The sequence below is a fragment of the Primulina eburnea genome, chromosome 1 (genome assembly GCF_022965805.1).
Source record: "Primulina eburnea isolate SZY01 chromosome 1, ASM2296580v1, whole genome shotgun sequence".
In the NCBI taxonomy this organism is placed as follows: Eukaryota; Viridiplantae; Streptophyta; class Magnoliopsida; order Lamiales; family Gesneriaceae; genus Primulina; species Primulina eburnea.
Genome location: NC_133101.1, coordinates 62,908,289 through 62,922,424, shown reverse-complemented (window position 1 = coordinate 62,922,424; position 14,136 = coordinate 62,908,289). Strand labels below are relative to the sequence as shown.

Sequence of the window (14,136 nt, the reverse complement as noted above, 5' to 3'; positions counted from 1 at the left end):
TTTGAGGACTGATATGTAAGGTGATTATTGAGATTCCTCTTGGTCTGATACATGCCTAAGATTTACGGATTTGGCATTATAGCAAGAATGACACCTATACCGTGAACACAAGATATCATCTAGCTATGATTTTGGACATGAACTATGATTCAAAGTTGCATATGACTTGGAGAGAAGATTCATTATGGCCAGAACAGCTTTGATGAAAGAACTATGACATGTCAAAGTAGGAGAAGCTATAGGCCTGTTTGAAGCCCTGTCATGGATACGCTGCATATATTTTACAATTGTCCTATACGAGATGGACGTGCAACTAGTTTCCCAAGTTGTGAAGGCAACAAATCAGGATTTGACTAAGTTTGGAGGCATTATCGGGCAATGTCGAGAAATATTATCTGTAAACCCAAGTTTATCGATTTATTTCATTTGTAGAGAAGCAAACGAAATTGCTCATGTGTTAGGTAATCATTTCCGTTTTTATGTCAGTCTTTATATTTAATTGGAAACATCAATATGTATCCGTGATATTTTGATCAGTTTATACTCATTTACTAATTTTTATGAATGAATGAATATTTTATGTTTTAAAAAAGAAGAAGTAAAAAATTCCAATACCTTTCGAAACTTTTATAAATCATAACCCATTTATTCTCTTGCCCTGATTTTTTCAAGCCCAAAATCAGACTGGTTTCTTAAACATTCCTAGTTTCGGGCCAATCAACATAGGACACACAGTTATCGTCCCACCTGTAACAGATCTTCCCCGTGGCTCCAAGAATTTCGGCCCACCGCGGTTCCCTGCAAAATATTGGAGCCAAAGGTTACCAAAAATTGAAATCTCTGTTAAATTGTGAATTATTTACCTTGAATTTGAAACTTATAAAATATTCCTCTTGCCATCTGCACGTCCATTGTTTTTCATTAATTCACACCCAAACTCCCTCGCGGCATCACTTTGTACTGAATTCAGACTAGAAAATTAAAGCGAATTTTTCTTCTCTTCTCAGAAGTTAATCGAATCGCTTTTTCCGCCTTGCGCTTCTTTAAATCCGTGTTTGTTTTTTCTTCGAGATTTTCATACAATTTCGAAAAGAATTTGATTTCTTGCAAAATTTCGTTGAGATTTCCTGAGTCCGATTTCAGATTAGAGTGAGAATTATTTTAAAACTTGGTATCTGGATTCGTGGGTTCGAGTGGAAAACATAGGGTTCTTTCAGATGTTTCCGTGGATAAATGTTGTTTTGATAAACGAGATTTGATTGAAGGGTATTTGGATAATTGTTCTAATTTTTTGTTAAAAGAATTAGGGTTTTTTTTGGCTCGTCGACTTTTCCCCCGATGGGCGAAGTTGGTTGATTACAAATGAAATAATTGTGACGCTGTCAACCAAATTCGGGATGCCGAAACTCAAACAGTGCACGCCGGAGAAGGGAGCAATGGGCGATGGAAGCCATGCCGGAGAATCATGCACCGCTGCCGTGGGTTCTAAAAAGATGAAGAAAACCTCGGGTCTATTGTTTACGGTTCCTGTAAATCAAATTGAAGGTTACAACTTCGAGTTTTCAAATTATTGGTCTACAAGTGGAGGTTCGTTCTACAGTCAAGAAGCAAATTCAGTTTCTCAGAAAGTTGTTAAGAATAAGCCTCCATTGTTGAAGTCTTCTAGAGGGCGTCCGCTGGCGCTCCCAATGAAATTGAATGACTCGGTTTTGATTTCCAGGAAGAAAGAAAAATCAGATTGTTGTGATGATCTGGATAACGGTTTGGCTGACAGAAGCGAGTATAATGACGACAATAATCGCAATAAAAAATTAAAGCGTGGAGAGTTTTATGATGACGTTTATTTAGTGAAAAAAAGGCGAATTGAAAATCGTTCAATTCTCAAATTGCAGAACGCGATTCTAGAATCCTAATTCTATTTCACGAAGTTCAGTTACATCTGTAACTGAAGGGACTCTTTGCGTTTCTCCGGCAGTGGAAAGTGGTGGAGCGCTGAATGAATATTTGAGTGCTAGGAAACCAGTGAAGGAGAAAAAGTTTAACAAGAAGGCTGATTTTTATGAACCTGGTGATTTTGTCACGGGAGATATAGTTTGGGCTAAATGTGGGAAGAACTTTCCTGCTTGGCCGGCAACTGTAATTGATCCCCTCTGGCAAGCTCCTGAAGGTGTGCTGAGGGCTTGTGTTCCTGACACTCTTTGTGTTATGTTCTATGGATACTCGAGGACTGGACTAAGGGTAAATCTCTGTTTAATATTATTTCTTTTCATGCATTTTTCTTATATTTTTTGGAATCTGATTAGGCCTGCATAGTTTTAGATTTAAATATTTAATAGGAGAAATGTTATGAGCAATTATCCTCTTTGGCTTTTCAGCGGGAAATATTGCAGTTCTTGGTCAATGAAGGGTTAACAATCACGCGACTCGTATTAATGCATTTCTAGACAATATGTGTGCCATGAAAATTGTGAGTGTTGTAATTCTTTGATATGGACTAGCATGAGGAAACTGTTTCTCTTTCTTTGGGTAATATACAGTATCTTTACCTTTATTTTGCAGGATTATGCATGGATAAAAGCTGGAATGGTCTTTCCATTTCATGAGTATTTGGACAGGTGAATATTAGCTCACTTGCGTTGTCATGAATGCTAATCAAGGGAAGTCGGCCTTTTAATCTGCTTGTTTGTTTAGATTTCAAGGACAGACTAAGTTGTATGGTAGCAAGCCTCAGTGATTTTCAATTGGCTATAGAGGAGGCAATTCTAGCAGAAAATGGCTATGCACAATCGGATGTTGGGTCTGGGCAGGAAGCTTTACCTGTGGCAGATGAAGCTGAAGCTGAAGAGGCCACTGGTTCCAATCAGGAGTCAGAAGGCTGTACTATTCAGCAGGCATGTTTCTACTTTGTCTTGGGGTCTTGTCATATGGAAGTACCATATATAATCTTTCTTGAAGATGGTTTGGATCTTAGACTTTGCAGTATAAATCTGTTTTCAAGATTTTCAATTTCATACCATTGTCATAGTCATGGCAGATGCCCCTTTTAAGGGTTACTCGTGTTAAGTTGCTCCATCAATTCATATTACAAATTCTTTTGGGCTTCAGAGAGATTAAGTTGGTCATTATTGAACTTACTATATCTCAAGCAGATATATATGTATTTTATTTAACTCTTATTTACTTGTCTTGTCCTGTAATATTCCCTGCTGCCTTGCAGCTCTCTTGATGTCTCAATCTCATAATATGTCTTTCCAAATGGTGGTCAATTTCACTGTGTTTTATTAGCAGGATACATTTGATAAAAGGAAAGACACCCAAACTTGTGACAGCTGCGGGCTGACCTTTCCATGCAGAATGGTTAAGAAAATAAAGAACACGACAACAAAAGCTCATTTCTTGTGTGAACACTGCATTAAGGTGAACCAATATTCTTCTTTTTACGATTGATATAGCCGTACATCTTCTGTTATTTTATGCATGTTAGTTTATTCTGACAAATTATCGTATAGTTAAGAAAATCAAAGCAATTCTGTGGTATTTGCAAGAAAATTTGGCATCATTCTGATGGTGGCAGTTGGGTGAGATTTTTTGCCTTTTTTGTGGATTTCGTGTTTCTTCCTGCTAATCAATTAATTGAGTGACTTAATCCCTTTTTCCACACATTGTTGAATTAGGTGTGTTGTGACAGCTGTGATGTTTGGGTCCATGCCGAGTGTGCAAGCATCTCTAATAAACTATTGAAGGTTTTACCCTGATCTATTATATTAAGATGTACTTAGGCTTGTATTATAGCATTTTCCTGTACCAGGTTTTGATTTATGACAGTTGACAAACATATTGTGGCCTATAGGATCTGGAAACTACTGATTACTTTTGCCCTGAATGCAAAGCTAAGCCCTCCTCTAAAAAGTTAGGTTTGGATAAGTGGCAATTATGTGTCAGGTAACCATCTCAGGGGCTGTCATTTTTTAGTTTGTTGCTTGAAAGGTTATCTTTTTTCCCCTAATAAAATTATTTATTCACACCTGTGCTGATATTTTGCGACCAGGTCTGCTGAAAAGGTTGCACGTAATATGCCACCTGACAAGCTAGCAGTTGTCTGCAATGGTGTCGGAGGGATTTATTATCCAAAACTTCATTTGTAGGTTTTAAATTTGATGAAAGAAATTTTGGTTTTTGTTTTCAATTTTTGTTCTGTCCGTAATGTGTTTACTCGTTTTCTGACCATCCCTTTTGCATTTTAAATAAAATACTACTGCTTCTTTATACTTCTCGCGATCTTAATGCACAAATATTCATGTTAAGCCTTCACATTAAAACTGACCTTTATAAATTTATTCTGCTTATAATGCATGAAAAAGTTAAACATGTTCGTTCCGTCATATTCTTTATAATAATTAAGAAAGTCTCGTGTGATCTCAGTTATATTCATGTTTATTATCCTTGTGATAGGTAAACTATGTGTCCTGGTAATTTCTTGGAGCTAATTATCAGCACAGCTACTAAAAATTAATTTTTTTTCCAACCTGAAAGAAATTGTTATGTGATTTGGTTGCTTGTTATATCAAGGTTTCAGTGGCTTAACACCCACCACAAAAGAAAATGTAAAAATATTAATTCCGGGTCATGAGTGCAAGTTGTTATGGACTCCTTTGTGCTACCCATATCTGCTTTCACAAGCTCGCTTTAAGTAATCCAATTATATAAACTGCAGTTGTACGCCGATAAACATTTTTTGACATCTCAATTGGATTGTTAGACTTGGTCTTGTTTGTCTAGAGATGATAAAAAATTCAAGGTATCATCTGTTTGATGTCAAAATACTTAAGCACAAATTTATATGTCATGTGATAGTATTTGCTGTAAAAGGTTTTGACCAAATTTCCATGAAAATGAAAAAGGTTTATGCGTAAGTGTGATGAGTGATATTGCTATGCCAAGATAGCATTTGTACAAAATAATTTGTTACTTCAGCAGGATTGCTTCATTTCTTGAATATGAGATTTGTGCAAAATAATTTTTCTATTCAACTTCTGTGATGATAATCATATATTTAGTTTGTATCAAACATGTATTATTGCTGCCAAAATATCACTATATTTCTCTTATATCTCCATACTGATGGAATATATATTGTGGTGTTACCAATTGTTTGTTGCTTCTAAACTGTTGTTTAAGGAAAAAAATAGACTACAACATGATGTGGATGAGAGAGAGTTTCACTTCACTTCACTTGTTTTAGTTGGGATGATGATAAGTTTACTGGTTTTCTGCCTGCACTGGTTTAATTATTTTTATGATTCAGATTTAAAGGGAATTTTTTTATTTATTTTAATCTGTTATCTCCTCAGGGTTCAATGCATTTGTGGCTCATGTGGTACAAAAAAATGTGGGCTCAGTGAGTGGGAACGACATACAGGTTGTAGAGCAAAAAAATGGAAACACAGTGTTAAAGTGAAGGGTTCTAATCTGACACTAGAAAAATGGGTTTGTTCCTGATCACTCCCATGATCACATGTTTATAATGTGATTGTTCATTTTGTCTCCACTTTTGCTGTAAATGGACGAACTTCATTGACCACTATGTACACGTTAGATACAGAAACATGCAGCAGTCTGATTTTGAATACCGAGGATATCATTTTCTCTTAGGTTGTGTTTGAACTGATGAATTTGAGATGATGGATCCATTTGGTGTCATTTGAAATTTATTCCATCTTCCAAATAAAATATCCTCCAAATCAAATCCATCAATATAAGCGCAACATTAACGAATTATGCTTATGATTTTTCTCGTTGTCAGTGAACTGAAAAGCAGATGGTGATAATATCTATCTTCTTTATGGCGAATATAGTATTTTTTGAACATATCATGAAATGTAACATATCTTGAAAATGTTAACATATTTGATGCAACATCCTTTCTAACGTTTTCTAATGTTTAAATATGCTTCTACCTATCCTTGGGCCAGGTTACGACAGGAATCTCGAGATTGCAAGCACAATTAGTCATTAGTGAATGCTTAAAAGAATAATTAAATTTGGCTCAACCAAAAATAAATATGTATCTAACCTTCTATACTGCTTTAGTTTTTACTTCGGTTGTCTTGCCTAGACCATTTTCTATTATTTAAAATGTATTTTCTTCAGTTTATCTACTATCATGCTGCAGATGGTTGAGCACAATGCACACGGCTTGAACCCTATGCGGTTAGAAAAGCAGCAGCTGTTTGCATTTTTGAAAGGTAATTATCATTTTTTCTCTGCTATATTTGCTTTCACATTTTTCATCATCCTTCATCATGCATTTGGATTTTAAATATAAATATAAACCTGTTAAAAAATACAAGTTCTTATTAGTTTTCCTTCAACAGAAATCTACAACCCTGTTCATGCGAAGTGGACTACAGAGCGATGTGCAATTTGTAGATGGGTTGAAGATTGGGACTACAACAAAATGATTATATGCAACAGGTCTTGATATACACAATCTTAATTTGTTGGTTTCAAAGACACCCAATTAGATGTGTCAAAACGGGCTAGCGGGTTGACCCGACTTTTTGGTGGGTTGGGAAAATTATCAATCCAACTCACCATTTTAGGTGGTAGGGCGGACTGAGCCAATTTTATGTGTAATTTGACGGGTTGGGTTTGTTAGGAAATTGTCAACCCAACCCACCTATTTTATATAGTGGCTCGCCTGTTTTGACATCCCTATGCTCAATGGAAATGAAATTTGGTTTAGATGTCACCTCATGTTAATCTTAGAAATCTTTTCATGGTTTAGATGTCAAATAGCTGTACATCAGGAATGCTATGGAGCGAGAAATACTCAGGATTTTGCTTCATGGGTTTGCCGAGCATGTGAAACTGCTGAAATTGGAAGAGAATGTTGCTTGTGTCCTGTAAAAGGCATGTCATTTGGTTGCTTTTAATATTTTTCTTTATTAAACTTATGTGTATCAAAAGGTTTTTTTCCTTCTTTTCAAAATCTTTATGATTGAATGTTGCAACTGCAGGGGGTGCTTTGAAACCAACTGATATCGATCCTTTATGGGTTCATGTTATATGTGCATGGTTCCGTCCTGAAATTGCATTCTCGAATGCAGAGAAAATGGAGCCTGCGGTTGGACTTCTTAGAATCCCGCCAAATTCATTCACAAAGGTGATGGATTTTTTAGAGAACTGACAAATCTGTGGTTAACCATGGTTTTACTCTTATATGTTCAACTTTTGTGATAATGCATTCATAGAGTTTTCTAATGCCTTGAGGTTGAAATAAATTTGTTCTGCATCTGGATAAGGTGTCATTCTCATTTTGTCTTCATCTGAAAATTTTTCATCTAAAATGATCTGTGTATTTTCTAAATTTAAATTTGCAGGCATGCATTATTTGCAAGCAGATTCATGGTTCTTGCACGCAGTGTTGCAAATGTTCCACCTATTTTCATGCTGCATGTGCTTCTCGTGCAGGATATTGCATGGAAGTGAGTCGACTCTCTGTTTCTTTTCTCTGTTTATTTACCCAAATAAAAAAAAATCCTTTTCACCAGGAAATGGATTGGATTAAATTGCCTTTTAGTTTCTAAGGACTAAGTTTGTGTTCTGCTCACTTTCATTGGGACATATGCTTTTGTTTTCAGTATTTTCCATTTTTTCCTTACATTAATTAACTCACAAATGATTCTTAATTTCAGTTACATTGTTTTGAGAAGAATGGGAGGCAGATAACCAAATGGATATCATATTGTGCTGTACATAGGTATAGACTATGTGCAACTTTGTTATAATTCCTGTTTATACACACAGGGAATTTGTAAGAGAGAAGACGAGTGTATAACGCACTGATCTGTCCAAATACATGTATTGATGTATATCTGTTGGTGGTTATGTGAGATTTTGAACTTCCTATGTTCCTGGTGTATTAATTGTTTAGTTGTGGTCTCAGGGCACCTAGTACCGAGAATGTTCTGGTAATTCAGACTCCAAATCTGGTTTTCTCTAACAAAAGCTTGCTTCAAAGCCAGTATCAAGAGCAATGTTTGAGAGGTTCAAGGCTTATCTCGTTGAGGCCTCCTGAGTGTTCTGATTCATCTCTGGCTGATACCAATGAATTTGAAGCGATGTCAGCAGCAAGGTGCCGGGTGTATGCAAGATCTAACATAAAGGTAATGCGATTACGTGTCTTCTCTATCATAATTATTTGATGTGTAGATTCAGCATAAAAAATTGTGTATAACACCTTTGCTTATGGTTATTTATTTTTATTTTTCTTATTTCACCATTTTTATTCTCTCTGAGTAGAAGACTGGACAAGAGTCGGTATTCCACCGATTGAAGGGGCCAAGTCATCATTCTCTACATGATATAGAAGATTTAAACTCACACAAAGTAATTAATTCCCTCTATGGATATTCTGTTCTGATGACATACAATTTTCCTGTGTTTTATGACCATGTCTTATCAAGAATGTGCAAACCAATTGGGTCATTTTTTCCCTTACTTTAGGATGCTGTGGATGCAAAGGTTTTTTCAACATTTAGAGAACGGCTGAAGCACTTGAAGGTAAATTCATTGCATGGTTCATATACAAGGCTTTTGGGGTTTCGATTTTCCTTTTTGTAAGGGGAAAGGGAGACTTGGTTTATACTTTTTTTTTTCTTTTCATTTAATTTTATTCCTTGGATGAACAAACAAAACATTGAGAAAAATGTTTAAGTCAGCCTCTTCTCTAACTCCAAAGTTAGAGAGATTGGATTGATCTGGCCCTTGTCCTTCTCCAAATCCTCCCAAGACAGCCTCTCCTTCCTCTTAATGTCTCCCTTTCACCCAAACCAGCGGACCTCCAAATTCCATCTCCGGTCCTTATCCTCTCCAAATCCTCCTTTATTTATCCCTTACTTCCTCTCGAAAACTACCTTCTCGGGTTCCAAACCCCCCCCCCCCCCCCACCAACATATATATATATATACACACTCTCATATATATTGTAATAAATTATCTGGTTGATGTTTTCAGAAAACAGAAAACCATCGGGTTTGTTTTGGTAAATCAAGAATACATGGATGGGGCCTTTTTGCAAGGCAGAACATTCAAGAAGGAGAAATGGTACTATTTTAAATGCTCGCCTGTTATTATTCTTTAAATGGCACAATTTTCAATCACAGTTCCTTTCCAGGTTATTGAATACCGTGGTGAGCAGGTGAGGCGTAGCATTACTGACCTAAGAGAGGCACGTTATCGATTGGAGGACAAAGATTGCTATGTAAGTGTATATTTTTTCAGATGTGCTAATGATCTTGCTCATGTTCGGTTGGAGTCCGCATGAATACTTGATAACTATTTTGGACAACTTCTGATGTGTGTAGCTTCATTTTTGCCTTTATGTGCTCGTGAATGATAGATTTTGAGGTTCTTGGATTCTTTTTCAGTACTCTGCCCAGTTCTTTAGATTTTTTTAACTAGTTTCTAGTTGGGAACTAAATTGTCCTTCCTCTCCTCTGCGGGTTTTGCTAGTTTTTCATCTGATATCTCCACTGTAAATAAATTTGGTTCAATTAGTCTCAGTCTTTTAGTGTCTTAATCCCCTGATTCCATTTGTTATGCAGCTTTTTAAAATCAGTGACGAAGTTGTAATTGACGCAACTAACAAGGGAAACATAGCCCGCTTGATTAATCATTCGGTATGCTCTTCTTTTTTGTTCTCTTTGGCACTGTAGATATTGTGCTAATGTTCTCTTGGCTAGTAAAGTATCGATCATCTTGCTTTGTTGCAGTGACGCAAATGAAAATTGATACCATATTTTTTTCGCTGTCTTGATTCCTCCTTTCTTGTACAACACATTATTCCCATACACCGTTCCTTATACTCATGCATATGTTGTACAGTGCATGCCCAACTGTTACGCTAGAATTATGAGTATGGGTGAGGAAGAAAGCCGGATAGTTCTTATAGCAAAGAGCAACGTATCAGCCGGCAACGAGTTAACGTAAGACTACTTTCTTTGTTGTTTAACCATGCCGATTACTTCCCAAGTTCAAAAATGTTGTTTTTTGTCAATCATTAACGAGTTATCACTACACCTTATTGTCTAAATAGGTACGATTACTTGTTTGATCCAGATGAGCGCGATGAGGTTAAAGTCCCTTGCCTGTGCAATGCATCTAACTGCAGGAAATTTTTGAATTAGTTTTATACATAGCTAATGGAAAAGCCAATGAATGGCGGCCATGCCTATACAAGATTTATGACAACCATACATAAACCATGGTTTCTATAATTTTACCTTGAAATTTTTTTATAACTTTGTGTCGAGCCGGTACAGAATATTTTTCGTATATTTATTGAATTTTTTTCGTTCTTTCGGTTGGTTCCTGCATTTTATGGGTAACTAATTTGGTTTTACTAGATTTCATTCATATGTTTGGCTCCAGTTAGGTCATATGCGAATCGGGTTTTTAACCGAATTTAAGCCCAAAATAGAGTTGGTGTGTAACAGTGTAAGGCTGTACGCTATAGATTCACTTTTTCATTCTTAAAAACATGGAGATTAAATATTCAAAAAGAAAGAAAGAACGGAGGTTACAAATATACAAACTATTATTACATAGTAATCTCTTGCAGAGAAGGAGAAACTTGTTTAGTTATTTATTGTAGCTGAAGTTACAAAATACATAAACTAAAAAGAAAAATATTATAATTTATTTTGAAAGAAAATGAAGAGGTTGAATGATTTATATCTTGGTATTTATAGAAGTCCTCTGCTGATTTGAATTCCTGACTTCAAAACGTGCCTTAGCTTTTCTTTAATGCCTTTCATTTGTGTTTGACATTATCTCTTGAGTGGGTGGTTTAATGGTCCCTCCACTTTTTCTTGAGTTGTCATTTTTCTATATCATTAATCTGGAAACAACTTGTTCTTCCATATTTATCTCTCGGCATAACAATAGATATGTGTTTAGAGCATATCAGCTGAGATCTCATTCCCTATTTCTTTTAACTGTTTGTATATATCTTTGAAAATCACCAGCTAGTTTCTTATTGCCTTAATCCGTCTTTTGGAAAATTTAACATATGTAGAATACATCCCATTGTGCTTCTCTCGCTGCTTCTCTGGCTTCCATATTCCTTATTTTTTCTTCCATTTTCTTGAAATTTTCTGTAACATCTGAAGTCGTGTCATATCCTTGGCAATAGTTACCCTTATATTGCTCAGGAAAAACTTGGCTAGGCAGTGCACCAGCTCCTAAACATTAAACTCGCCCTGAATGCTCAGGCTCGAACACCTCGCTACATAAAAATTAATTAGTAGTCACAAAATTTATAACTTTAGCAAAATTAAAATATGTGCATTACCGAAATGCTTGTTCATGCATTTGTCTTAGATCTGTTCCCTCCGGCATGTCTTGGAGATGGTGTTTATTGTTAATAAAATTTAAAAATATTATTGAGAGGTCATTTTTAAAAATTGAAACAAAATATTTACCTCATGTCGTATAGCTTCATCATCAATAGGAGCACCTCTTTTCTTTTTACTACGACGACTTAATTCTAACAGTTCAATACGAGTAGATTTTACGCTATTCTCCTGAAAGTAATCAACAAATTGTACCATCAAACCAAACTAACACCAACTATACTCTATTCACTTTAATCAATACTTAAATTCTCATAAAATATAGAACTTGCGAATTAAAATCCCACTGGGATGAGCTTACATCGGACAAATTCATATTCTTTTCTTTCCTTAATTTTAAGGCAGACTTTGAATTGATTTTGATCCCATCATGCCAATAGATCTTCATTGTAATTTTCTTTGATCCTTTTTTTGACATCTTCTAATAAAACCTTTAATTCAAAATCTACCTCATTCTGTTATAGAGCTATCTTGGGGAATTCTATTTCTTCGGGTTGGAGTTGTTTATCTGCTCTTAATTGGAGCATTGTTTCTCCAAACCTTCTATAATCCTTTATTTTTGGGTTCGAAAATTTTCTTCATCAAAACGCTTGCTGTGAAATTGAATTGAAAATTTTCTATAAAATTCCTCTCTTAGTCGCTGAATTATGATTTTGTGATTACATGGTGTTGTGAACACTAATCTTCTAGTCTCATTTTTTTGTCTGTAGGACTTGAAAATTTGTAGAAAATTATCTCCTAGCAAAATGTCAGCTCATGTATCATGAAAATAAATCGATTGTATTTTTACCTTATACTATGGTGTTGGTCCAGCACCCCCTGATCACGATTTCTGTCATTTTAATCCTTTTACATAAGATTAAGATTCTCTTGGAGAAATATTTTCTAGCAATCTTTGGTAATATTTTTTCCGAATCATTTGGAAAAACTCATCTTTTGTTGCTGTACAGATTCCAGTGCCTGAATCAATATAAGCAGCAACGTATTCTGCTTTATATTATTCATATAAAATCTCTACTGGAATGCATATTGAGAATGAGCTTGTGGTCATTATATTTTCCACATCTTATCTTCAGCCATAAACTCCATTTTGTGTTTGACATTTCCAAGGTTTATATCCCTCGAGAAACTCTAGTCCAAGAACCAATCGATCTAGTTTTTTTTCCTGGAATTCTTTAATATGAACTTCTAATTCTCCGATGTTGATTATTCTTTGGTAAGTCCCTATCATATGTTGTTCTAAATAGTATATGATATTAGAAGGAAATTGATTCATTTGTTTCGTAATATCAAATATTATTTCTACTTTCTTCAATCTTTTTGGCTATCTAAATTTCCTATTGTCGAAAATATGTTTAGTACATGTTGGGTTTCTTGAACATGTGTTTTTCCCAAACACGTAGCTCGTAATTCTATTTCCCTGGAAAGATAGTCATCTTGATTCTAATATAAGACTTTGATTTTTCTGTAGAATTAGTTTATCTTGTATTTGGATATTTGTTTCCTGTATTAAAAGAAACTCAACTCTTTCTTGATAAATTGCCTGAACAACTTTCCAAATATATCAGGTATTTCAATAAACTCATTTCTGATAAACAATTCTGAATGATGTGTATTAGATAGAGCATATGAAATCTGATAGATAATAGAATACATTTTATTACCCTCTTTCATCAGCCTTTTTGCTTTGAAGTTTTGAAGCAACGTCAAAGATCGACCGAAATCTCTATTTGTCAGGTTGTAACCAATTCTTGGATAACTTACTCCTATAATTTTTCCTGCACAGAGATTTCCTGATATTGTTTTTTCTTCTTCTTTTTTTTTTTTCCTTTTTTTTTCTTTTTTCAAATTTCCTGATATTGTTCCCAGTACCGAATCTTATAGGTTACACATTAGTTTATCGCATATAGCGATATTAGTAAATGAATCTATTCATTATTTGAAGATAGCCTTTATTATAATCTGGATTGCTCCAATATGAATCCAAGACATTGTTCGTGTTACTTCTATCTTGAGTTTTTGTAATTCCTTCTTAATTTCTTCGGAAGAAATTCGCTGCATCTCCATTCTATTTTCTTTAAGTTCCATATGAATTGTCATTTCCCTTCTGGAAACTTTATAGATTGGATGATGCTTTCTGTTTATTAGACCAAGACTTCCTAATAATTTTTATACATGTCCTACAAAGAATCATGGATATCTTTGAAGACTATGATTTTCTCTCATGATCTTTTGAACATGTAATGTGATATTATTGTCTGACTAAAAAATCAGATAAATCTTCATGTGTTTTGTGTCGAAACATTCCGTCTTCAGTCAGATTCATATTCTATTCTATCAGATTCTTCATAACTTAAGACTTCTTCTTACTCAAATATACAGGTTTGAGAAATAACATTTCTCCCAAGAAAATCAATCATTAACATTATGAGGGTACATTTTGTCGTTTTTAATGTTTTAGAGAGTGAAAACAAAATTTTTACGGTGTAGAGATTTATGATAAAATTGAATTTGAGTTTAGAAATTTATCTCTAATTTACCCTTAATATTTTGGATGTCCTTTTTCATCTATAATAAGGTATCACGATCTGTTAATATTTTAAATATCCAAAATACAATTACCACAATAATTATTTTACCTAATAATAATTATTAAAATAATTAAAGATTAGGATCACCGAGCTGTCCAATTTTTAGATAACCAATATACTCTTACTAC

At 34.7% G+C, this 14,136-nt stretch overlaps 1 protein-coding gene across 1 annotated transcript; it reads left to right on the top strand.

The window, feature by feature from the left end:
- Positions 1-688: 688 nt before the first annotated feature.
- Positions 689-10,365, top strand: LOC140839395 (histone-lysine N-methyltransferase ATX3-like). The gene is given in 26 exon segments (XM_073206070.1): positions 689-820; positions 1,302-1,906; positions 1,908-2,238; positions 2,560-2,615; positions 2,692-2,725; positions 2,727-2,891; positions 3,289-3,417; positions 3,510-3,578; positions 3,675-3,743; positions 3,851-3,942; positions 4,049-4,141; positions 5,352-5,487; positions 6,173-6,245; positions 6,375-6,474; positions 6,788-6,912; positions 7,020-7,165; positions 7,383-7,487; positions 7,698-7,762; positions 7,949-8,168; positions 8,305-8,391; positions 8,509-8,565; positions 9,019-9,108; positions 9,179-9,265; positions 9,609-9,683; positions 9,889-9,989; positions 10,100-10,365. Coding segments are annotated over 25 exon segments (3,105 nt in total). The 5' UTR covers positions 689-820; positions 1,302-1,397; the 3' UTR covers positions 10,191-10,365.
- The last annotated feature ends 3,771 nt before the right edge of the window (positions 10,366-14,136 follow it).